The 27029-nt window shown below is 40.4% G+C and overlaps 2 protein-coding genes across 3 annotated transcripts; both read right to left on the bottom strand.

Moving 5' to 3' along the window:
* Positions 1–251: 251 nt before the first annotated feature.
* LOC125249761 (gastrula zinc finger protein XlCGF8.2DB-like) lies at positions 252–3306 on the bottom strand. Of its 2 annotated transcripts, XM_048162141.1 has the most exons (4): positions 3080–3305; positions 2242–2378; positions 1952–2000; positions 252–1848 (listed from the first exon to the last, which is right to left on the bottom strand). In XM_048162141.1, the coding sequence occupies exon 4, from the start codon at positions 1841–1843 to the stop codon at positions 707–709; it is 1137 nt and encodes a 378-aa protein (XP_048018098.1). In that variant the 5' UTR covers positions 1844–1848; positions 1952–2000; positions 2242–2378; positions 3080–3305; the 3' UTR covers positions 252–706. The 2 variants fall into 2 exon arrangements, with proteins under 2 accessions (XP_048018098.1, XP_048018099.1); XM_048162142.1 differs by lacking the exon at positions 2242–2378 and having other exon boundaries at positions 3080–3306.
* A 6495-nt stretch (positions 3307–9801) lies between these two features.
* LOC125248294 (NLR family CARD domain-containing protein 3-like) lies at positions 9802–26362 on the bottom strand. The gene is made up of 8 exons (XM_048160012.1): positions 26313–26362; positions 24766–24852; positions 24440–24547; positions 22455–24245; positions 20728–20898; positions 14243–14413; positions 10690–10867; positions 9802–10306 (listed from the first exon to the last, which is right to left on the bottom strand). Exons 1-8 carry the CDS (start codon positions 26360–26362, stop codon positions 10256–10258), a joined length of 2607 nt encoding a protein of 868 aa, XP_048015969.1. The 3' UTR covers positions 9802–10255.
* Positions 26363–27029: the final 667 nt, after the last annotated feature.

Raw genomic sequence — 27029 nt, 5'->3', positions numbered from 1 at the left:
GAATGATAAAAGGAAATATTTTGTTCATGGTTTTTTTCTCCACATGAGGGCATGTGTGAGGCTTCTTTCTGAGCGCTGTGGGGCTTAATGCAGCATTTCTGTGTGAAACATTTTCACAGGTGGCTTTTTATTTTTATCCTGTATAATTTTTAAGGCTCTGCACTTTTATTTTTTTTTTCCCAGACAGATCATAGACAGATCTTCTTACTTTCTCTCTTCCTTTAATGTATGCTTTTGAACTCCCCTTTACGAAACATGATGAAGATTTGTCTTTATTTAGCTCACCTTTGGTTTATTTGTTTTTAGTTTGGTAGTTTATAGTTTACATCAATTACTATTTATCAGACTAAAATAAAGTTTTAAAATTGGCAGTGCACAGATTTCTCACAGATTATTTATGCATTTATTCGTTCACATCTTAACAATGAGGCTTTTCGGTTAAAGAAATATGTAGAATAAACACAAGAATAAAAAAACATAAATCTATGAATGTAATGCAATACTTCTGTTCTGCTGCTCCCCAAAATTAAAGGAAAACATCTCTATAAATTCTGATATTTCATAGAAACTGTATTTGAACAATAACGTAAAAACTTTATCTGAACAATAAAGTAAAAACAACTTTATCTGAAAAACAGAGTGAAAACATCTTTTCCAAACATAAATTAAAAACAAGCATTTTCAGAATCTCAGATTATGTATTTGATCAATGAGAGTGACTTGATGTTTGCGGCTCCTCATCACTATGAATTATATGTATGTGTTTGTTTAAGTGGCTTTTTTGTGTGAAACTCTTTCCACACTGCGAGCAGCTGAACGGTTTTTCTCCAGTGTGAATTCTTTGGTGATTTGTCAATTGACTTGCTGCTGTAAAGCTCTTCCCACACTCGAAACACATGTGATCCCGTACAGCATCATGCAGTTTTTGGTGCTGTTTCAGATTGTCCGGTCGTGAAAAACTCTTTTCACACAAAGAGCACTTATGGAGCCTCTCATCCGTATGCACCATCAGGTGCCTTTTTAGAATTGACGACGATGTAAATTTCTTCTCACACTGATCACAATTATATGTTTTTTCTCCAGAGTGACGATGCATATGATAACGGAGACCCGACAACTGTATGAAGCTCTTCCCACACTGATGGCATGTGTGCGGCTTCTCTCCAGTGTGAATCCTCATGTGTTTGTTCAGGTGGACTTTCTCTTTGAATCCATATCCACACTGAGTGCATGTGAACGGTCTTTCTTCAGAGTGACTTTTCAGATGCTTTCTGAGATTTTCATGTGTAATGAAGGTCTTGCCACACTCCACACAAGCATGAGTTTTCACAGAAGAATGGATCTTCTGGTGCTTTTTGCAATTGGCCAGCCGTGAAAAACTCTTTCCACACACTGGACACAAGTACGGCCTCTCGACTGCGTGAATTGTCAGGTGTTTGTTGAGATATGATGAGGATCTAAACTCCTTGCCACACTGATCACAGCTGAATGGTTTTTCATGACAGCGCAGATGACGACTGAGATGAATCTTTTGTGAAAATCTCTTTCCACACTGTTGACATGCGTGAGGTTTCTCTCCAGTGTGTATTCTCACGTGTCTGTTAAGGTGGCTTTTGAGCATGAAACTCTTTCCACACTGAGGACACATGTGAAGCTTCTCGCCAGTATGAATTAGTTGGTGCTTTTTAAAGCTTCCTTTTAGTGTGAAACTCTTTCCACACTCGCGGCAAGTGAAAGACTTGTTGGTCTTTGTAGTTCTTCTGTTTTTTGATAAATTCTTTTTTGTGACATTATCATGGTTCTTCTCTTCATTCAGCTCTTGACTTTGCACTTGGACATCCATTTGGTCTAAAATAAACAGATTAAGAATTTTGAATCAGTTAAAAAGATCAAGAGAAAGCAACAGAGGTCAAGTATTTGTTTGAGCATCAAGTATCAGGTCTGCCATTACCTTGTTAATACAATCAAATCTGGATATCAGCTGCGATACAATGGGTAACCTGTGAACCAGAACCACAGACATGATAATAAAATCAACAACATTGTAAACATAAAATACCCAGCCTTTTCATTTAAGTGCATCACTAATCATTTAGATGTATTATCTGTAATGTGATATTTAATCATTCCAATATGCATTGAATGAAACATTTGCTCACTGGTCTGTTTTTAACCTTGCACTTGTTCAGTACGCTTGTAAAAAATATATATTTAAAAAATTAAATATATTTTTTATTACACCTCTAGTTGGGTCATTCAGTTGGTGTTGGACTGGACAGCATCTGCTGGGAATTTTGGGATCCCTAAAATTGATGTTGGAGTCTGGCTTCACTGCTGGTGTGAAATAATGTGGCTAAAAGCACCAGATCTGGCAAAATCTAAATAGAAACGCATAGTATTTATTAGGTCATTTGTGTGTTTACTTTGATAAATGCATGTGCTAAATAATAATACTTTTTATTTTCTATATTAATATTACTAATATTGTATGATCCACATTGTGTTTGCAAAACGCTTTAATATATGATACTATATAAACGGCATAGAGTTAGTTCACAATTGTAAAGCAGAACAGGATAAAATCATTAGATAATATATATATATATATATATATATATATATATATATATAGAGAGAGAGAGAGAGAGAGAGAGTAAAGAACAACAAAAGCACAATCTAAGTGTAAACAGGTCAGAATGTTCTGCAGGAACATGTTACTGTCATTTATTTTTCCGAACTCTTTAAAATTCCATAACCATTATCTACTGTTCTTATAAAAAATAAAATTTAATGTGCAAATCTGGTTGTTCAACAACGAATATTTATTAAAATGCGTATTTATTCTAGGTTATTGCGCTCAGTCAGTTGATTACTGTTATGATAAACGTTTGTGAAATGAAAATATTCGCATGACGTTAAATTAATTTACAATATATAGTGTAAAGATATCTCTCAAGCATAAAACGCTAGAATTGTCCGTTTTTTATCAGAACATGATGACACGATAACGGGACTAGCGGGCTTTGAACAGAGTGGCACGTGAAAACTGCGAAATTGATCAACCGAACAGAAAATTTACCTCCACGTGTGAATCTGCATCCGCCATTCGTCGACGACGCTCCACAATTCACACTCTTGACAGCCTCGTCAGCGTCACTATTAACGACCATTTTCAGCTTGAACCGGTCAGAATCTCAGCACTGACTCCTGTCGCCTCTTGCACCGCGTTCGGGGCGTGGCTACATGCATCGCTCCGCCCACAACTACTCTCATAAACTCGTCATCTTTCAGTCATGTGCTCGTAGTTTGTGTAGGTCAGAGCATTGAATGAGTTTTTTGATTGTAATGTTACCCAAAATTTTTGGAAGGAAATGGCAGAATTTATATTTAATTTAGTAAAGGATAAATACTGTTTTTCTTTAAAGGATATTATTGTATACTATGAAAACAATGTTAACAAAGGTCTTGAATACGTTGTTAACTTACTAATATTGCTGGCAAAATTTTATATACATAAACAAAAATGCTTAAATTCATCCCCATTATTTAAGGTATTTTTAGTTGAATTTGATTGCTTTATGTCTTCTCTGAAATTGTTAAAAAACAAAAAGTCATAAACATGCTTAAAATATTACGATTTAATTTTTGGATCCCCTGTTACTAATTAATATCACACTTTGTATTGCACTGTTTTATGCTATGCTCTGTTTGTAAATTGTTCTATTTTCATTCATATTAATAAAAAAAATAAAATAAATAAATAAAAAAAAGAGAGCATTGAATGATGATGAGCAAATTAATTATTTTATGTTGTCCAAAAAGCAATAACGCATGGAAAAACATTAGTTCAGCAATCGTAGCCTATTTTGCTATTGTCTCTGAGAAGATGTCAATATCTTCAGTTAAAAAATAACGATAGACTGTTTTTTCTATAATGTAGGCCCTGGAGGAAAAAGTCTGATATTATGCTGTGGATGCAGTGAAAATAACAAGATGCTTTAGATTTTTCTTTCCAGTGTCATTTGGTTCTCATGTAACTGTAGGCTACCATCTGTAACTAAATTCAGCAACACAACACTAACATAGCCATATACAACAATTCAATATATACCAGACAATATATGGAAATTTAACTATTTAGATTGTTTCTGGATAATCATTTGAACTTAACTCTAAATATGGACTGTATCTATAATAAATCTATGCAGAGACTATATATTTTGAGTAAATTAAGTAGTTTTGGTTTGAGCAAAGACGTGCTTACAGATCTTATTGAGAATATCCTGAGGTATTGTCATGAAAATGGACAATAAATACATTTCAGACAGGACCACTTTGGCAAGTTACTGAGTTTATTGAACACAATTATCTTTGGCGGTATGGTTCCTTACGGGGGTTCTTGCTCCAAAATTAATTGGACATACAAGAGCTTTAGCATTAACCCCCGGAACCATCAGCTTGAAAATACACAGACAATTAGACATTAGTAATGTCTTTAAGAGCGAATCGTGGTATCATGTAGATATGGCAGTAGGACGTCTATACTGTAGCTTGGTTATGAGGATGAGTGTCTCTCAGCAGTGAGGTCCATGCCGGCCGGGACTTGAAGCCTTATTGACTTTAAAGGTAGTGATCTGGAACAAAAGAAGACGACAACCAGAAGGTGCACTGTAATATGCTCATGCTTATAATGGGGAGGGAGGGAGGGTTGCGAGCAGTTTGAGCATACTTACCGAGCAGCGATGCCACGTATATATGTCCCGTGTCTAATAGGAGAATAGTAATGATTGGAGCGATTTGACAGCTGACCGCATCAGCTGTCGCGGCACTATGCCTACGTGGCCTGACTGAACTAACGCTGCGCTCGATTTCAGACAGGACCACTTTGGCAAGTTACTGAGTTTATTGAACACAATTATCTTTGGCGGTATGGTTCCTTACGGGGGTTCTTGCTCCAAAATTAATTGGACATACAAGAGCTATTAACATTAACCCCCCAACATGATGAGAAGGAATACTTGCCTGAGTAGAACCCCCCAAAACCATACTTGTTCCATCCCTGCAAAAGAGAAAAGACAAGTTATAAAGATACTTAAAGGAGCCTACTGACTATCAGAGGGGTATTCTCCCCTCTAAAAGGAGGAAGAGAATAGCAGGCCCCTCTTTATATTTAAGTAGCGAGGGGTGTTCATCCCCATGCAGAGGAATGAACAGCAGGCCCCTGCAGTATAGCAGCAAAGGGTGTTCTCTCCAGCGGGAGAAACAGCAGCCCTTTTTTTTTTTTTTTTTTTTTTTAAATATGTGAGGGGTGTTCTTCCCTCGCTGAGGGATGAACAGCAGCCCCTGCAATTATAGCAGCAAAGGGTGTTCTCTCCAGCGGGAGAACCACGAAGCAGCATGTCCCCTTATATGGCATGAGGGGTAGAAGAGCAGCACGTCCTGCACGTGCGAATACTACTACTAGTAGAATGTTTTGTTTTTTTTCGTTTTTTTTTTATATATTTTAAATATTTTTATAGCTGCTCAATGATTTTTGTGCTAACAACACGTCCTGAGTTGTAGGCCTAATGTATCGTTGATACGCTGATGATGACCAACGACCCATTGCTTTGAGCATGGGTATGGAGACTGTTGTTGAAGCTGCGGTGGTTGCCGCGCCTATACGGAATGAATGGCTGGTATAAAGCGCGGGGTCCATGCCGCAATGAAGGCATGCGGTTCGGAGACGCGAGCAAACCAATGCTTGGACATAGCTTCTCCCTTCTCTGTAATAAAAAGTGGATCTGTAGGGTTTGATTTACTGCGTGAGCTAACCAGCTGGTTCATGGCTGTGAGGGGACAATATCCGTCGTTGGTTCTGGATATGTTAATGGTACTTCCGTTATTATCTCTGTCTGTTTTGGAATGTTTAAGATAGATAGAAAAAATTTTCGGTGTGAAATGATATGTCTTTAACTGTGAGATCGTGAGAAGGGTCGAATTTTTTTGTGTTAATGGTGAATTCCCCTCCTCTGAGGAATCCATAATAGGCGGTGAGGAACGCTGCTTCTAGAAGCAAGTTTGTGTGCGGAGTGAAGAGACCTGATCTTAATTTATCCACCATCGTGTGCACCTGTGAGAGAGACAGCGGTAATCGTTTATCTGGAACAGCGGGACTTTCCTTTTTTAACCCGTTGAGGAGAAGGCATATGGAGGGATTTTGCAACAGGCTTTGGGAGGAAGGATCTATACATCTAAGGTGGAATTGAATGCCTGAGATCATGATCTTGATGGTAGAAGGCTTGAGCTTCCTGGATTCGAAGCAATGCGTAATGAAAGCGCATGTGATAGAAATATTAGCTGGGAGTATAGGCACCGAGAAAGCGTTGCAGAAATCTGAAAAAGACGACCACGCCGAGTCGTAAGTTTTAAGTGTCGTTTTTGCTAGCCCTGATCTCATGTAGTGTGCGGCTGATTTAAGGTAATTTTGCAAGGTTGCATTCAGTCTAGGACTGTTTGACTGAAGTCCGGGCAGCCCAGTCGTGATGAAACCGCTTCCGGACACAGGCGTCTGAATTCCTGGAAATTAAACCGAGAAAGAGAGTCAGCTATTTTATTATCCAGCCCAGGAATGTGAGTAGCTTTAATGGTAAAATTGTTCATAACTGAGATCCAGGTTAGGCGCCTAATGAAACGGTTAATGAAAGGCACGGAAGAGCGACCCTTGTTGATAATGTTCACGGTGGCTTCGTTGTCACAGAACACTAGGATGTTTTTCCTAGTCCATTGGTCTGCCCATAATAAGCAAGCAATCACAATAGGATATAATTCCATGAGTGCTGTCGATTGGATAGACGGAGCCAGTTCCTTAAGTTCTTTGGGCCATCTTTCTGCAAACCACTGTTTGTTAAATATACCCCCGAACCCGACGGAAGGAGCTGCATCGGTGAAGAATTGTAGTTTGACAGAGGTTTCTATATCTTCTTCGTAGAAAAAGGAAATTCCGTTCCAGTTATCGCATAATTTAGACCAGAAAGTTAAATCGGACCTGCAGCCTACATCTAACGTGATAGTGTCATGCATTTTCTCTACGGTTTTAGACAAATCTAAAAGTCTGGAAATGAAGGAACGACCTTGGGGGATAATCCTCATGGCAAAATTGAGATGGCCCAGCAGAGAAAGAAGATCCCTTTTTGTTAAGGTAGGTAATAGGGAATAAGTTCTGATGAACCCTCTAATCCTTTCTAGTTTGTCTAACGGAAGAGATGCTTGCATTTTCACTGAATCTAGCGTGATCCCTAGAAAATCGAGGACACGAGACGGGCCTTTTGTTTTTTCTTTTGCAAGAGGAATGCCGAATGTTTTGAACCCTTTAACCAGGGAATTGATGCTGCGCGATGGGTTGGCATCTGGAAAGTCGATGAGGAGGAAGTCATCCAACAGGTGAAGAACGAATGGTAGTTTAAAATTATTTAGTAATATCCAGCAGAGTGCTTCAGACAGTGTATCGAAAATCTTTGGGCTGCTTTTAAACCCGAAAGTGAGTCTGACTGAAAAATAAAATTTTTCTCGCCAACTGACCCCGAAAAGATGCCACTGAGAGGGGTGTAAGGGCATGATTTTGAAGGCGTCGGTAATATCCGCTTTACTTAGCCACGCTCCTCTGCCTGCTAATTTGATGAGTTTAATTGCGTTGTCCACTGTGGAATAAGCCAAGGAAAAAGGTTCTGAGGGAATTAAACTGTTAATGCTCGGAACCCCTACTATAGAGTGGGGAGCGGATAAATCGATGATTAGACGTTTTTCCCTGAGTATTTCCTAACTGCGACTCCTAAAGGGTTAATGCGAAATAGATTGAAAGGAGGTTGATCGAAAGGTCCGATCATGTAGCCCTTCTCAATTTCTTTCCCCATCAGATCATCGACGGCCTGTGGATCTTTGATAGCCGACTGGAGGTTTTGACAGGTGAAAGAGAAAGTGGGCAGATAGGAAAGACCAGCTAGGAACCCATGCATGAGCCCTAGAATGAGGTAAGACACAAAACAGCGATTTGGATGCTTTTCCAGGGCTTTAGATAGCTCCTTGGTATTCACCGGAGTGTTTATTTCTTTTTTAGAAATTTTGTGCGGCGTGGACAAGAAAACTTCGGGTGACTGTTCCCGCAATAGCTGCAAGCATGAAAAAATTTACAGTTATTACGAGTACAAACATTCTCATTGAAATTGTAGCAAAGAGGGGTTTGTCTTTCAGGTTTCACCTGTTCTTGCGCCGAAGCGCTAGTGTCCTGAGTTGAAGCGGTCTTAGGACAGAGAGATGCGGTGTGGGAAAACGAGCCGCAGAGTGAGCACGACAGTGCTTGGTGGCCTGTAAAGTGTCTGCTAATGAGAGCAAGATCAACCACGGACCAGTCCAGTCGCTGATTAAAATGTTGAATGTACATTGCTGCTTTAGATTAAAATGATTTGTGGTATTCGTAGAATAGAGTGCCTCCGTAAGACATGGCGAGATCCGAGATGATGGCTAGATAGGTGTCTAATTCCTTTCTCCTGTCTGGATACACTTCACAGATAATGTCTCTGAACACGCCGAAAGCAACATTAAATTCTGCCATAGTTAAACTTTTGGTGAGTCTTGGATCGTTATCTTTAAGAATGACCGATATATCCCCACAATCCACAATCCTTCTTTCATTAGTTTCTGCGCATAGCAATATTTTAACCAAGTTAATGTCATTACCTGACAGGATTTGAGCGCGCAGTTGGGGAGAAATAGCAGCTGCTGGGGGGAAAAAGGGCACCCCGGTGGAAGCGGCAGGTAAAGCTGATCCGAGAGATCTTCTGGGAAGAGCCAAGTCGGGAAAAAGTGCGCAGTTTGATGTCGAGCTTGAAGTCTGCCCGTCAAACATCGCCCGAGGTGCAGAAGCCGAGCGCTGCGATTCCAGCGCCTGGATCCTGTTGTCCATGTCGGAGAGGGATCCTTGGATTGACAACAGCGCTGTGAGAACCCTGTCGTCTCCCTGTTGTGCTGAAGCTTGAGGGGGATTAGATGTTTTACCCTTCTTTGAAGTTGGAGATGCTTGATCATTGGATATATTTTTTCTTTTCTCCGTGGCTTTGCGGCCGGTAGATCGGGGAAGAGAAGATACGTTGGTAGATGGGGGCTGCGGATCTTGATTGACTTCTTGTAAGAAGGTCAGGAGCTGATCGTGATTCAGATTCGGAGGCACTTGTACGTTAAGAGAGTACAAAGTGGCCAAGATCCTTTCTTTGGGCCATTCGCTGATGGAAAAAGGATTCCTTGCTGCTATCCTAGAGCTGCGTCTCACTAGCTGGGTTGGATCGCTGTCTTCGGTATAATGATCCAGGATCTCGTCCGGAGACTCTTCAGATAGGATTTGTCCTAAGATGTCCGAAGTATCCATAACCAGGAAGCCGCAGGTAAGATGTGCAAGAAATAACGTGAACGTAATTTTCATGCTGTTGTCACTGTAACGCAATGCTTGCGAGCAGTTTGAGCATACTTACCGAGCAGCGATGCCACGTATATATGTCCCGTGTCTAATAGGAGAATAGTAATGATTGGAGCGATTTGACAGCTGACCGCATCAGCTGTCGCGGCACTATGCCTACGTGGCCTGACTGAACTAACGCTGCGCTTGATTTCATTTCATAATTCCTGTTCAGTTTCTTTGACAGAAGGCAGTTCTTTTCCTTTTAATATAAAGTGAGGAGTTAAATAAGAGTCACTGTCGTATCACCGCTGTTTGATGTTGGCTTTTGAAATGCTTTCCATAAAGAGGAATAAGTTCATATAGCAGTAATTAACTGTTCAGAGGCAGAGGAAAAAAACAAGAAAAAAGTAAAAGAATGTGAAGATTTAGATGGAAACTTTAATAGATCGTCATATACAAAAATAAACAATACAAAATATTTTACAGAAATAAATGTTCAGTGAAATTATTTGCGTAACCTCCTGCTGGTAGACAAATTTACAGCATCTGTCTCTTCTGTAGTCAGACTAAATCTTGAAAAACTTTTCCCAACACGCTCTGTATTGCACAATAAATGTGTCTATGGCTTGTTTTTTCACTTTACTTTAATCATTTGCAGTGTATTTTGAGTTTTACACCATCCACATTACAATATCTAACAAATTTGAAACAATAAAAAAGTTGCTATTTTCAGCACTCATTTTCATGAGCATTACTATAAAATTCAAGCACACATGTCAGTGTGATCGCTGTGTGTCTCTGTGTCTTCAACTCTGTAGTGGCTCCTTATCTACCATCAGCTGAGGAAAGTGATCCGTAGCCTGAATACTTAAAGTCCTACAATAAAAATAAATAATAATACAAAAATTAAAAAAAACAGACAGTCACATGAGTATGAGACATTACTGCTGTCACATCACATCAGGAGATCATTTCAGAAAAAACACAGCCAGAGATATTATATATTCATATTACAGCCAGATATGTGAATGAAAAACTGCTGATAGATTAATAACAGTAAATGATAAACAACTTTCTCTTAATCACTTACACACAGAGACACTGTAAGAGATGAAAACACTCATATATTCATAGATCATAATCACATCACAGAATTAAACTCTTATTTTTAATTATTATCTTATATTCTCCAGTTACACGCACATGAGGCTTTACTGAACTTGAGTCAATTTAAAGGCTTTAAATGAAAATATACTCACAACATATAATGTCTCCAGTTTATAATAACGATCATCCTTCAGAACAGAGAGCAATTTCTTTCCTGATTCTCCTATTTTATTCTCAGACAGATCCAGTTCTCTCAGGTGTGAGGGGTTTGATCTCAGAGCTGAAGCCAGAGCAGCACAACGTTTATTTGTGACGCCACACTTCATCAACCTGTAGAGAACAATGACACAGTCTGAATTGTAGTTTAAGTGTCTGTAGTTTGTTATTCACTCTGGTCTCAGATCAGGAGAGGATATATAATGACAAGCATTGCCACATACTGAAACTGTCATGTGCTTCAGGACTGAACAGACACACAGAGTTGAATGTGAGATATTGTTTCATAGTGATATAAGGACGGTTCTGACTGTAGAAACAGTCTCTTGCACCTCTAATACACTCCTACAGGAGGACATTTGTTTCACAGGATCCACGTGTTTCCATTGCATATCATTTATTAACTCTTGTGATCAAACACATAATTGTGTCATGTTTGGTGTTACGTCCTGGTAGTTTGTGCCTCTGTGTTTTTTCCTTCCCTCCTCCTTTCTCCTAGGCATGCCTACACGGGACGGTCATTGGTTCGGGAGGCTGCCAACCGTCATCAGCTCACATGACGACATGCTACCCGCTGCCAATCCTGTACGGGCGCCAGGGTTTAAAAGAGCGGCTTGATGGACGCGAAGATAGTTTTTGCTTTCCTGTTTTTGTGCTTGTTAAATCTGCCTTTTTGGTTAAGTTATTTTGGTATAATGACACTCTTATGTTGTACAGTTTGGAGTTGTCATTTCTGTTTTTTTCTTTTATTTTCTTATTTGTTTTCGACTGTCATTCTCTTCGCCCTATGGGAAATGGACAGGTAGTATGTCACGTGACGTACATGTTGCAACACTCAGTGATTTCAATGTATAGACACATCAGTTAGAAGTGAGCGCCACTTATGTATGTTTTGTTTGGGTAGAAAGAGTAGGTAAGTTATGGCGTTTGATACGCTGAAGACTTGCTTTCTCATTTTTCTTTTCATAAGTTAGGTTAGTTTTGAACTTGAGTTAGCTTGGGTTTTGTTTTTGTTCTTTTCTTTTCTTTGGCGCCGCTTTTGTCCTTTTTCCCCGGTTTATTACTTTTGTTTCTTTTCTTTTGTTTGTAAATATTGTTTTTGTTTTTGTTTTTTTGTTGTTGTTTTGTTACTCTGTTAGTATTCCATCATTGTATTATTATCCTTATTTTCTCACGCCTATTTTCTCTTTCTTTGATTGTAAAATAAATTCCGTTTTGTTGGCAGTTCTCGTAGCGTTTCGTCTCTTGCTACAACCACCCGCACACGCAATGGTCACAATCTCAATGTTACACCTTCTAACCTTAGACCAACATTAGGAAGTTGTAACATCTGGCAGCTTATAAACTGAATAGAAATGTGCTGAACTCAATAGAGACATTCAGTGTCCTAATGTACAAAGTAAAAACTATTGCCTTCACATGCACTGAGATCATGTTCTTCCAGATCATCACCCATTTACCTCCAGGCTACAGCTCTACACTGTATTTCACAGTTAAATTCATGCTGTGCTTTATGACATCTATAGGTGCGTTTACATGGAGCATTGTAATTGGTTTAAAAGTCCAATCGGAATAAAAATGGCCAAACCGAATGAAATTGTAATCGGTTTGAGAGAGGTGGGATAAACCTTTCTATAAAACGAACAAAATAAAAAGCCTGCCATGTAAACACGTTAAACCGATTACTTTGCGTCAAGAGGCCAGGGGTCATCAGAATGCAAAATGTCAGCAGTAAAATTAAACTGGAGTAAAACTGAAACAACACATTTATTAAATAAACTGAAGGAACTCAGCGAATCAGTATAGCTACGGACCTTCATCCACACGCTTCTGCTTTACGGAGGAGGGAGGGGTAGTATTGAGATGCTCCTTAGAGATGCACAGCCACCAAACAGGTCAGCTTCCTGTTCCCGTCTTTTCCTCATACCATCCAGCAATAATATGCTACAAATTTCATGATGTTGCTTGATTAAGAGCAACACTTTACATAAAAATAGTATGCATAAGAAATAACGGAACTCCACGGCGGCAAACAGGACATAGGCTAATGTGCGCATGTCACAAAATCATTCAGATTGAAAGCACCGGTAGGCCTACATGTAAACACCATATCGGATTAGATAACGTTAATGTAAACAGTCCACCGAATCTTTCAATCGGAATGATTTTAATTGGAATGACAAGAGAAGTGTTGTGAATTCTCTCCTTTTAAGTTTAAAGTTTGCTATGTGTATGACGTTTTAAGTTATGACTTACATAAGTAATGTACTGTAGTACAGTGTTTCCTGCATGTATGAGCTCAGTGTAACTGCCTATTCACTATCACTCCAGCGGGGCAGTCAAATCGCATGCTCTCACTAAAGTGCAGCATTTATGTGCAAGAGAAAATGAATGACAAGTTTTTAATTCAATGTATATTGTTGTTAATGCAGATTGTTACACTGTATTGCAGCAGTATTAGTGAAAGCTTCGCAATCTTTCTGAGTGTAATTTGATCCTGTTTAATGAGCGGATTTGTCCCGCTAGCATCGCGGCTAGTATTGCGGCTAGTAGGGGAAAGTGGGGTGAGTTGTGCCAGTTTTTACTCAAAGTGACTTTAAAGTGAGGCCATGGCAGTAATGCCTTCAACTTAAGAATGTACATATATTTCAGGATGTTGTGCATCCCTGAGAACAATAACTTTGGATCTGAAATAAATTGTTTCAGAAATATAGCTTTTGGGAAAAAAGTGGTCTCGTGGCACAACTTGCCCCTGGTGTGGGGTAAGTTGTGCCTTTGGGGAGAATACGTTGGGGTAATTTGTGCCAGTCATTTCTGAAGTAAAACAAAACATTTTAATGTTATGAACTGTAATGCTATATGAAAGCAAGAAAAATGGTAATGTCTAATGTTTATTAAACTTATTTGCTCAAAGTGCAACATTTCTCAGTAAGATAATATTATTCTGTGGTCGCCATTATTAATGCCTGTATTAATTAATTTGCCTATATTATTCATATTTTGTGGGTTATGTACATCTTTATTACACTGCATTTTAATATTACTGACTCATGCTGATATATTACTCGGTCATATTTATATATCAGTTCATTATGTAAAGTTGTTTATCATTGAGTTTGTAATCCGTTAAGTTGTTGATTATATTTAGAAAATGAGTATTTATTTCTGCTATTTTATTTATTTCAGAAAACTACCTCAAGTACTCTATGTGTATATGGTCACTCTTGTGAAATAAACAACTAAACTCTATCTGATGACTCCAACTCCCTGACCAGAGTTCTGCAGCGGTCAATAACATATACACCAGCTTTCAGTGGGGCAAACCCCAACAAGAAGAGCAGGTGAAGGAGTATTAATCATCATTTGTGCTGAGATTTAGTGTGTTTAGTGAGAATTTATTTTACAAGTTAATTTTAGTTTTAGAATTTACATTAAAGGACACATTTTACTGAGGACAAAGAAGTGTGAATATCAGAGAGATGATCTTACCGCAGTATCTCCAGTTTACAGTGAGGATCCTGTAGTACAGCAGACAGCAGCTTCACTGATTTTCCTATTTTATTACAAGACAGATTCAGTTCTCTCAGGTGTGAGGGGTTTGATCTCAGAGCTGAAGCCAGAGCAGCACAACCTTTATCTGTAACACCACAATCACTCAACCTGTAGAGAACAATGATCAGATCAGTTTAACAGTAAATCCATTATTAAAGATGCTGTCCGTAACTTTTTTTGTGTTCGAAATTTATATAATGAGAATGTACAACATGAATCCATTTTCCAAACCGTGTTTTTGTCTTACCCTGAATCATTATGGTATAAGTGTAATAAGTGTTTATATCCGGACTATTTCAGGCTGGACTGGTAGGACCCGCCGCAGAGTATCACAGTGTGTGAGTAACTGAGTGACTCGCAATACACGGAGAAAAGTAGCTCTGGCTACAATGTTCTTCCGTAAGACACGTGCAGTTCTGTTTATTAACCACTAGAGGGCCAAAAATCACGGACTGCAGCCTTAAAGAGAAAGTACAAACTTAAAGGTACAATATGTAATAATTTTGGCCGCTAGAGGTCGCTAGAAGCCTATTCAAAACAAAGGCGTAGCTTGATGACGCCAAGTTTTAGAGCGGAATCTTGGGACATGTGGTCTCCATCTCAACGGACGGTGCAAAAGAATAGGGATAGGACTCGGGAACAAATCATGTTCATGGATGAGGTTATTTAGTATGAAGCATAGCAGGACCGAGTGTTGTGGGAGCTGAATGAGGCTGCTGGAGCAATTGCGCAACACACACCTCGCGATCAGCGGAACTTTTATTATGACACAGTCACCGGCACCGCTTCTGCTTTTCCGGTCATGAGTATGAGGTAACGCAGCTCTGTTTATCATATTAGATATTTAGAATATCATATTAAATGTTGGATGGCTTGTGTTGATAAATGGCATGCAATTAATTTTAAAACGTATTGTATGATGGAGAAAATTATGTATTACTGATAATAAAAATAAAGCTGCATCTTATTATGACATGTGTCACAGACATGCCAGGCTCCACCGTCACCCAGTCACAGCGCACTCATTCACCAGAATACTGATCAGCACAGCAACCACTAGCAGCATAAAAGACACACTCACTCACACAGTCGAGGGCTGCGTCCAAAAACTGGAAAATGCTGCCTTCTGAGGACACATTTCAAGATAGTAAGGCATCAAGGCACGTCCGAATCCAATGTTAGCTTCACTTCCTGTCTCATGAGATACCTTGCTCAGATTGATTTTTGAAGGAAGCATAGATGTATCCTTAGCTGCCTTTGATATCCCACAATCCTGTGCTTTCCATTCTGTGACAGCTGAGCTAGAAAAATAAACATGGCGTCCGAAAGTTGCGTTTGCTGCTCAGTTTGTGTATAAATGTACGATTTTGATCAACATATTTCAATTTTGATATCATTTCTATCGAGAAATTACTACTGTAATAATTAAATATTTGTTTAGTTCTCACCAAAGCTCGATCTATATTGCTGGAGATCATTAAACTGTTACGGTGCCTCAGAAGTCTGTCCGAAATCAGTTTCGTGCTCACCTCAAGGACTCCTTCAAGCTACTTACCTGTCTCCAGTGTACTCCCAAGTCTCCTTCGTTGTTCCTCGTCTTGTGTGAGTTCTCCTGTGTCTTCTCTGCTCCAGTCAGTCACCAGCCCGCAACCTCTGCAAAGGAAAAGGACAGTATCATTCAGTTATCCATATCACCTGCATATTCTCCGTTCACTCACCTGCACTGCTGTTTGTTCTTCTGGTTGTTCAATAAACACCTGTTACCTGCATTCCTGTGTCTCCAACCCTTCTGTATTGTAACAGAAAACCGGACCATAACCGCTGAACACCAGAATGAGCACCCCAGATCCATTTCAGGAGCTCGTTGACGCGTTGTGCCGAGCACTCACCACGAATCCACCAGCACCTCCACCAGCGATCACCTCCGTCAACACCGCCGTCACTCCTCCACCGCCTGTGTATGCCAGTCCTATGGCTAAACTGGCACCCTTCTCTGGTTCGGCGGAGGATTGCAACGGATTCATTGATGACCACTCAAAGGTAGCGTTTATTATTTCTCAGTTAAATGGCAAGGCGCTTCGCTGGGCTGAAACTCTTTGGTCTCAGAATAATTCTACTACCCGGTCACTCTCCAGTTTCATTGCCCACTTCAAAGAGGTTTTCGGGAAGCCTGCCTGGGATTCATCGATTGGTGAGCAATTATATCATTTAAAACAAGGATCTATGACTGTGAATGAATATGCTCTTCAGTTTAGAACACTCGCTGCCGCCAGTGGATGGAACGAGCAGTCCTTGCTAACCACTTATCGACAGGGATTGGATCCATGAGTGCGGTTACATCACACTGCATACGAGGACTCCATCGGGCTCGAACGCTTCATACAACCCTCCATCCGCTTCACCACTCGTATGCAGTAGTGTCTCGAAGAGCACCAGGGCCAGCCACTGTTCACAACATCCCTCTGCCGACCAGAATCCATCAGCCCTCCAGAACCAGCCCACGAGCCTATGCAACTGGAAAACATGCGTCTGACACTTACTGAACGGCAGAGGCGGCTTATATTTATGCTTATATTGTGGTTTACCTGGGCATTTCATCTCCAAATGCCCTGTTCGTACTCCTCGTCCCATGGTGAGTGCCATTCTTCCTTCTATAAATAAGATGAAACCACTCACGACTATTGTAAATCTTACTGTTGCCGGTGTTTCCATTCCAGTCAGTGCCCTCCTCGACTCTGGGTCAGCCCGCAACTTCATCTCTGGTGCCCTCTGCCGTCAGCTCAAGCTCAAGACGACAGCTACGCTGTCCACCTACCAGATCCACTCAATAACTGGAAGACCTCTCAGCTGAAGACAAGTGCGTTTTAGTGTCGGTCCAGTACAGCTTCAAGTGGGTATTCTTCATGTGGAACAACAACATCTGCTGGTTCTGGAGGAATCCACTGCTGACGTGATCTTAGGGCGCCCATGGTTGGAGCAGCATAACCCTGTCATCTCCTGGAGGACCGGCGAGATCCTGAAGTGGGGCGATAGCTGCTTCCCAAACTGTTTATCTGCCTTTCCTGTTCCATCCTCCCTACGTTCCAAACATCTATCTGTCTGTGCCACCTCCATCGAAAGTCCAGTAGAGAAACGTTCTGTGGATATCCCTCCATGTTACGCCCCCTTCAGTGACGTCTTCTGCCCAAAGAGAGCCTCCAAGCTGCCTCCACACTGGCCATGGGACTGTGCCATCGATCTGCTTCCGGGTGAGTCAGTGCCCTGTGGGAGGATCTACCCCCTGTCTCTACCGGAGGAGAAGGCCATGGAGGATTACATCAAGGAGGCCCATTTACTTCCCCTGCTGCTTCGAGTTTCTTCTTCGTAGCAAAAAAGGACGGAGGCTTGTGGCCTTGCATAGACTACCGAGTAACAAGATCACTGTAAAATTCCGCTATCCACTTCCTCTTGTCCCAGCAGCGCTCGAACATCTCCACTGTCTTCACCAAGTTGGACCTCCGCAGCCCGTATAACCTCATCTGCATACGCGAGGGGGACGAGTGGAAGACAGCCTTCGTGACCCCTACTGGACACTACGAGTACCTTGTAATGCCGTATGGACTTGTCAATGCCCCCTCCGTATTCCAGGATTTCATCCATGAGGTGCTCCGGGAATTTCTCCACAAGTTGCTGGTATATATCGATGACATCTTGATATACTCCTGGAGCATGGCCGACCATCGCCACCACGTTGTGGAGGTCCTGAAACACCTGAGAGAGTTCCACCTATTTCTCAAGGCAGAGAATTGTTCGTTTCATCAACCCTCAGTGCAGTTCCTTGGATATAACATCAACTGCAGTAGCATCCAGATGGACGAAGGGAAAGTGGATGCCATCAGGAACTGGCCCACACCTACAACCATCAAAGAACTCCTAGGATTTGCCAGTTTCTACTGTCGTTTCATCCAAGTCTACAGCATCATCTCCAGTCCATTAACCAACCTTCTGCGCAACAGGCCCAAGTCTCTGTCCTGCACACCAGCTGCCACCCACGCTTTCGACACCCTAAAAGAAGTCTTCACAACTGCTTCCCTCCTTGTTCATAAAGACCCTGAGAAACCCTTCGTCGTTGAGGTCGACACCTCGACCACAGGTGTGGGAGCGGTTTTGTCTCAGCAGCAGGGGAACACAAGTAGACTACATCCATGTGCCGCCTTCTGCCGCAAACTCAACCCGGCGGAGGTAAACTATGACATCGGCAACAGGGAGCTTCTCGTCATCAAGCTGGCTCTTGAAGAGTGGAGGCACTGGCTGGAGGGTGCACAGTAGTAGACTTCTTCACTGACCTCCCTACTTCTGATAACTGTACCTGTATTTTGGTGATTATTGACAGATTCTCTAAATCTTGTCATCTGATTCCTTTAAAGGGATTGCCCACAGCCATGGAGACTGCTGAACTCATGTTCAACCATATCTTCAGATATTATGGGATTCCTGAGGACATCGTGTCAGATAGAGGGCCGCAATTCATCTCCAGGGTATGGAAAGCCTTCTCACTCCTAGGTGTGACCGTAAGCCTCTCATCTGGATACAACCCGCAGTCGAACGGGCAGACAGAGTGGAAGATCCATGAGATTGGTCGCTTCCTCTGTACCTTCTATCATGGCCAACAGGACTCTTGGAAACAGTTCCTGGGTTGGGCCGAGTACGCACAGAACTCCCTGCGGCAACCCACCACCGGACTCACCCCCTTCCAGTGTTTACTTCAGTTACCAACCCTTACAACCATTGGATGTACCAGCTGTCGACCACTGGTTCCGAGAGAGCGAGAGGGTCTGGGACTCCGCACACCACCAGCTTCAACGGGCCTTGCGCAGACGCAGCATGACAGCCGACCTTCGTTGCTCCAACACCCCAGCCTATCAGCCAGGACAGAAGGTCTGGCTGTCAACCAGGGACATCAGGCTGCGTCTGCCTTGCCGAAAGCTAAGTCCCAGATTCATTGGCCCCTTTCCCATCGTTAAGCAGATCAACCCTGTCACCTATCAACTCCAGTTACCACCTCAATACAGAATTCATCCCACCTTCCATGTCTCACTTTTGAAACCTCACCACTCCTCTGTTTCTGTCTCCACAGAGCATGGCGCTGCTTATCAAGTACACCACATCTTGGACTCCCGGCACCGTGGTAGTCTCCTGGAATACCTCACGGACTGGGAGGGCTACAGTCCCGAGGAATGATCTTGGGTACTCAGAAATGATACACTCGACCCAAACCTGCTCGACACGTTCCACGCTACTCATCCGGACAGACCTGCGCCTCGTGATAGAGGCCGACCGCCATGACGTCAGGGTCCTCGGCCCTCAGGAGCCTGTTCTTCTGGTTGTTCAATAAACACTTGTTACCTGCATTCCAGTGTCTCCGACCCTTCTGTATTGTAACACTATGTTAGCTACTTCACAAACTAGTATTTTTCTCTGAGGCATGGTAAAGCATGGTACTGTTTTAAACAATAAGACTAAACATGTTGAGTTATATAACAACAATTAGTTTTCTGCCTATAAATATACCAAAACAGTTGTTCCCTTGTCTATTAAAACATGTAATGTATTAATATCTAAATATGTAATATATAAAAGTCTTTGGTGTTTCCATGGTTTCTACAAAATAAAACCGGAAACCGAGGGTAACGCGGGTATGACGCAATTGACAGGCGACTCCTCACACGTCCCGGAGCCTTGGTTAAAATTGCAATTTTCTCACAATTTACAAATAGTTGGAAACAATTGGGATATTGTAAGTACTCAAGTGAACAAAATACATAACACTGGCCTAGTGGTTTTTGGATATTTTACAGCAAAAATCTTACATATTGCGCCTTTAAAGCACAAATCAATATGTGAGAAATGACATAATGAGATCTAAAATGTCACAGAGCTGTTTGTGTGTGTGATTTTACAAAACTAAAAACAATACTTTAAAAAGTCAATGCAGAAAGATGAACGTGATGAACAGTGAGAATGAATCCAGCATGTTCTTCATTTCTCATTTGTGTTGAGCCCAAATCTGTTTAAAGTCAAGTGATTGAAATGTGTAAAAAGTGTGTATTTCAGTGTGACTCTCAGTCCTGTGGTATCATGTTACTGAGGAGCAGAGCCGATCCTCCCTATAAACAAACTACACAAGTTGTGTAGGGCACCCGAACCCCCTAAGCTATGCATTGAGGAGAAAGAAAAAGAGAGAACAAAAAACAAACAACAACAAAAAGCACCAAAACATTGCAGTGCAAAATAAAAACAATTACGCTCTGTGACCTAACACATTAATGAGGAGCAGATCATGTGTTCATTCATTTACAGCTCAATCGGCAGTAGAAAGAGGCTGAACACTTCAAATACACTTTACATTGTGATTCATATGTGAGAGTCAAATATGATCTTACTGCAGTTTCTCCAGTTTACAGTGAGGATCCTGTAGTACATCAGACAGCAGATTCACTGACTTTCCTATTTTATTCTTAGACAGATTCAGTACTCTCAGGTGTGAGGGGTTTGATCTCAGAGCTGAAGTCAGAGCAGCACAACCTTCATCTGTGACGCCACAATCATACAACCTGAAGAGAGATGAAAATCAAATAACATAATAAATTATGTTTTATTAACGTAGTTCAGGAGGAACAAGTCATATAAGCTACCAAATCATTACGTCATCTTAATGATTATGTCATCTCAACCACCTGTCAACAATCTGTAATCAACGTATCTACCCAATCGGCATGAGTTCAGGCCTGTATATAATCACAGTCAAAACTCACCCAAGGATCCTTGACAGTTTCCAGAATCCCTCCACCACCCCGTCTCCTCACACTCTCTGGGTTACTTCATATAATCTAAAGGGGGGGGGGGGTACTCTGTGTTCGGGCCGATTACCGAGCTCGGAGCCCTCTCCCCGGACAGCACGCCAAATACGTTTACCAATTTATTTACCTGACTTATTTGTAAGTGTGAACTCGTGAAATAGTTAAACACTATCAAATAGCTATCCAACAACTTTCAATTCTTAGCAACTTAATTTTTCATCTCACAGTAAAATTAAAATGAGAATTTTAATAAACTTGAAGCTAAGGTTCAGGTAAATGTTTAATCATCCATCTGACTAGTAATATTAAAATGTATGACTCTGCAATGTTAACCACACATCAAATGTTTTATGAGACTTGAGTTACATCATAAATGAGCTGTTTCCCCAATTCTGTTTGGTCTTCACATTTTTATGTCATTTATTTAAAAATAAATATTTAAATTCCTTCTTTATGTGCAAAAACATTCAACTGGTAAACCTAAATTATTTATTCATATGCAAATTATCTGACTTTTTTTGAACGTCTGAAGGAATTTTACATATCACGGTTTAGAAAACGCATCAAAATACTGACCATTAAACTCTGGACAACTGTAACACTTGTTATGTTTGCATTTAGTTCTGTCATGTCTTTTTCTGTTCATTTGCCCTCATTGTGTGTATCCTGATTAGTTAACCATCCACACCTGTTTCTATTCTCCCTGATTATGTTCTCTCTCATTAGCTCCCTTATAGACCTTATTTTCCAGAGAAACATGCGCGCCGCCATCTTTAGAATATTGTCTTTGAACTTCCGTTTTCGCGGTAGCCCTGTATATTTCAATGGCATCGCTGTTGAAGAATAATTAGCTGGTGAAGTGGATTTACGTGTTGTAGAGTTAGCAAAAGTTATCATGAGCATTGTAATGTTTAAAGCGGGTGTCTTAACAAATGTCAGTAGAACGGGAAGATTTTAAAATGAGCAGTTCATTCATAAATACATAAGATCGCTGTGGAAATACAAGCCGGAAGTCAAAAGACAACGAGCGCAGCACTGAAAAGGGGCGGGGCTACATAAGGTCTATAAAATCTCCTTGTTCTGTTCTGTGTTTGTTGGATCTTGTATATGTCTTTGTTAAGTTTTGAACTTTGCCAATCTGTGTTAGACATTATCTTGTGGATTAAACTAACCTGTTATCTGATCTTCTTCTTGGTTGTGTTCTCGTATTTATACACAACGTGACAGAAACATCTGCAGCACTGAAGATTTACGAACTTTTATTTTCTTAATGTTTTAACAGTGAAGTGATTGTTCTCAGTGATACTTACTGAACTGATCTGGCTTCTTTCATCACGGGCAGTAGCTTCAGAAAAACCGTTAGATTTTCCCTTTCAATGTTTCCTCCAACAAACTCCCTGAGATCAAACTCATCCAGCTTCTTTGATGTCAACAACACAAAAACTATAGCTGACCACTGAGATGAAGAGAGTTTAACTTTGTTTATTCTTCCAGATGTCAGATACTGTTGTATTTCCTCCTCTAGTGAATGATCACCCAGTTTATTCAGACAGTGGAACAGATTGATGGATTTCTCTAGAGAGTCAATGGTCCTGATCTTCATCTTGATGAACTCAACTGTTTTCTCACTGCTGTCAGATATGCTTCTTGTCTGTTTTATTAGTCCTTGTAGGAGAATCTGATGAGATTTTACTGACAGACCCAGAAGAAACTGCAGGAAAAGATCCAGATGTCCATTTTTACTCTGTAGAGCCTTATTGACAGCTCTCTGATGCAGCTCAGATAATGAAACCTGTTTAAACGTGTCCTTAACGTTCGATCGCAAGCTCTGTTTGATAATCTGGTCAAACACATTGATTTTCTTGTTTATAAAGGAGAGGTGCACATATAGAGCTGCTAGATGTTCCTGAATGCTCAGATGAACAAAGCAGAAGACTTTCCCCTGATACAAGCCCAACTCCTCTCTGAAGATCTGAGTGCACAATCCTGAGTACACTGATGCTTCTGTCACATCAATGCCACACTTTGTCAGGTCTTCCTCATAGAAGATCAGGTTTCCTTTCACAAGCTGCTGATAAGCCAGTTTCCCCAGTTTGAGGATCACGTCTTCATCTGTCACTTTCTTTTCATAGTCCTTCTCATGTTTGATGTTGGTCTGAAGGATCAGGAAGTGTGTGTACATTTCAGTGAGAGTCTCGGGAATCTCTCCACTCTCTGCTTCACTCAACATCTTCTCTAGAACAGTGGCTGAGATCCAGCAGAAAACTGGGATGTGACACATAATAAAGAGGCTCCTTGATGACATCAGGTGTGAGATGATCCTGTAGGCCAGACTCTGATCCCTGATTCTCTTCCTGAAGTATTCCTCCTTCTGTGGCTCACTGAAGCCTCGTACCTCTGTCACTCGATGGACACACTCAGAGGGGACGAGATCAGCTGCTGCTGGTCTGGAGGTGATCCAGATGAGAGCAGAGGGAAGCAGTTTCCCCACAATGAGGTTCATCAGCAGCACGTCCACTGAGGCTGATTCGGATATATTACACAGTTTCAATTTTCTCTTGAAGTTCAGAGACAGACGACACTCATCCAGACCATCAAAGATGAACAACACTTTATATTTGTCACTGGATATTTCCATTTCTTTTGTTTCAGGGAAATAGACATGAAGAAGATCTGAAAGACTGAGTGTTTTGTCCTTCATCAAGTTGAGTTCTCTGAAAGGAAGTGGAAGTATGATCTGGACATCCTGATTATTTTTCCCTTCAGCCCAGTCCAGGATGAACTTCTGCACAGAGACGGTTTTTCCAATGCCAGCGACTCCCTTTGTCAGCACAGTTCTGATGGGTTTGTCTTGTCCAGGTAAAGGTCTAAAGATGTCACTGCATTTGATCGGTGTGTCCTCTGTTTCTGCTCTCCTGTACTGTGCCTCAATCTGTCTCACCTCATGCTCATTATTGATCTCTCCACTTTCACTCTCTGTGATGTAGAGCTCTGTGTAGATCTCATTCAGGAGTGTTGGGTTTCCCTGCTTTGATATTCCCTCATACAAACACTCAAACTTCTTTCTCAGATTTGATCTCAATGTGTTGAGGACTTCATGTCTGTAAAATTAGAATACCACATTATTACATCAGTTAAAAAGGTAAATGTACAGAGCAGAATGTCTTGTTTTCTGTATTATGAAACATTAAGCATATGATTGGGTTTATGAAATGTGTCAGTTACTAATAATATATTTGAGGAACATGTGATGATGCTCTGCAACAAAATTGACAATAAAAACCCAACAATTTACCTGACACCAGGATACCTGCTTTCATCAAAGTCCTGTAGTTTATTCATAGGCTGGTCATTCTTCTTACAGACGGGTTTTGTTACGGCTGATCTGGACGGCAGGATTGACCTTAAACATCATTAGTATCAGAGAATCAGGAATCAGACACTTTGATATTACCATAATAATAATGGCAACAGTTGTTAATGAACTTTTTAACATTTGACTTTCTAAAGGTTAAAACTGTAATAAAAACAAAACAAACAAACAATATTTCACTTTGTTGTCAACATCTGCTTGGTGTTTACAACCAAATAATTTAAATTTAATATAAAGAAATGTTTTACCTGAACGTTAGTGGACGATCCATAGATGCGTCACTCCTCATAGACACATGGCTGGACTCTGGTTCTGATCTCTTCTGATGAACTGAACTATAACAGAGAGACATGATCTTAAAGCTTAAAGCTGCAGTCCATAACTTTTTTTGGTTAAAAATGATCCAAAATAAATTTTTGTAAAGTACATAACCAGCCAGTGTTCAAAACTCTCTCCTTATCTTAGCCCGATTCACAGCGGTAAGCTTGTAATAATGTTTTATAATAAGAGCGAACTGGTGGATTTCCGCGAGAAATTCGAGCATGCATCAGTTGCGTCATTATGTCACGTCCGTAAACAGAATAAAAGAGTCCAGGCAAGTCGGTTTTATCATGTGAGATGCTGCTTGTAGCGGATCATTTATAGTCTGTTCTCACAGCAGCTGAAATAATTAAACGTCAATCTGACACTGACAATCATCAGTGACAACTGGAGATTCACCTGTAGTCTAAAAGCAAAAGACTTTGGACTGTGGAGTGACTACAGAAATTGAAATCTACAGGTAACGCTAATATACACTAAATACACAGCATGCATCTCAATCAACTCCCTAGTTCAGTAGTCAGGGCACAGATCAGGGAATCGGCCTCATTCATTTACATGATATACTGATTCACGACCTAGGGAGCTAGGGAGCTGATTGAGACACTGGGATAGTCACACAATGCTGATGTTGTTAACATTAACAATTTGAGAACAAAGTATAACAGTAATAATAATTTGCATGGTTTGACGTGATCCGAGCTATGCGATCGTTAGATTTAATCATCTTTGGCAGCGCGATTTATTGTAGGCTTAATGCTTTTTTCCTCAGTTGGTCAGAACAAAAGTGGCAGACATGTTACTTACTTACTTTTACTTACATTTTTCAGTTAAAATTTTTATATTGGTCATACTTTCAAGACGTAGAATCTGTGATTCTGAAATACAGTATCCACACCGGTGTAGTGATTGACAGCAAACATTAGATTCATCCGCGCTGAGCCGTGCAGATGCACAACCCACGTAGCGATAACTATTCCGCATATGACTGCAATCGCATGTTTCAAACAGAGATGGTGACTGCAGCTTAATATCTAATATGAATACGTTAGCAAGAATGAACTGTATATAAAATGTTATAATATAAATATGACACACATCTGGGGCCTCATAAAGCATGCATCTGTGAAATGATCGTAAGATCAAATTTAGGACAGTTTCTGCACAACATTTTATAAATGAGGCCCATGAGCTCTGGTATAAAATGTTACAATATAATATAAATATGACACACATCTGAGCTCTGGTTCTGATCTTCTGCTGAAATAATGTAACTGTAACAGAACAGATTTAATCCTTTATGAAGTTAATTTTATTATAAGGTCCTAAAAATTGTTCATAAAAAACCCTTTATGAAGAGCCTTTATGATCTTACTGTTTTAATAAAATTCTCACTTTTAACTTAAAAACATACAAACAAACAAACACAAACACACACAAAACTGTTTCTCTGGAGATTTTCATCTCAAAGTACCTGCATCCTGGAGAAAAATCTTTATCTCTGGATGTTTGTTTGTCATCCATGATGAATCTGAACATCTCAAACAGAATTTGATCTTCACTGACTCTGGATGGAAATGACAAACAATAATTCAGCTTAATGGATCCTGAGAGTCAGAGTAACAGGATCATGAGACGCGGCGTTCACTCAAACACACTGTTAGTTGTATATATTACTAACACAAAGACAAACATTTAAAAAACACATACAACACGAAACACCAGTGAAACCATGTTAATTTGAATTGAAACGAAAAATATCAAATATATTTCAAAGAATTATTTATGTCCTTCAGAGAAAATATTAATACGGAACATGAAAGTCACCTGTAAAGTGTCTCGAGACCTGAACACTCAACATAAAGATTAAAAAACCTCCTCCACCGTTTCTTTCAAGTAGCTGCAGGTAAAATCATGGCTTAGCTTTTATAAAGGTTACTATAAACATTTGATTCTCTATAAAGAATCGATTCTGGCTGTTTAAATGGCGAAACATGAACTCTGAACATTTACTTTTATTTATGAAGCGCTCAATCTCAAGCCTGTTAATAATTACAGTCATTCGCTTCATACAATGTTAGGATATACAGTAGAGCAGGGCAAACTTCAAGTGCAGTAAAGTTATTTTAGGTTCAACATTCGCTTATGGTGCGTGAGGGACTGTCTGAAAACTCTTTGAAGCATTGAACGC

The sequence above is a fragment of the Megalobrama amblycephala genome, linkage group LG16 (assembly GCF_018812025.1).
Source record: "Megalobrama amblycephala isolate DHTTF-2021 linkage group LG16, ASM1881202v1, whole genome shotgun sequence".
Classification (NCBI taxonomy): Eukaryota; Metazoa; Chordata; class Actinopteri; order Cypriniformes; family Xenocyprididae; genus Megalobrama; species Megalobrama amblycephala.
The sequence above is the reverse complement of the archived record's forward strand: the minus strand, read 5'-3'. Positions and strand labels throughout refer to the sequence as shown.

Bases quoted from the DNA above. Each gene is read 5' to 3' on its own strand.
- LOC125248294 (XM_048160012.1), bottom strand. From the start codon at position 26,362: ATGGATGACAAACAAACATCCAGAGATAAAGATTTTTCTCCAGGATGC. The intron at 24,548-24,765 runs GTAAAACATTTC...ATGATGTTTAAG, and splicing joins GATCGTCCACTAACGTTCAG to GTCAATCCTGCCGTCCAGAT. The intron at 10,868-14,242 runs GTAAGATCATCT...TGTTCTCTACAG, and splicing joins TGTAAACTGGAGATACTGCG to GTTGATGAAGTGTGGCGTCA.
- LOC125249761 (XM_048162142.1), bottom strand. From the start codon at position 1,843: ATGGATGTCCAAGTGCAAAGTCAAGAGCTGAATGAAGAGAAGAACCAT.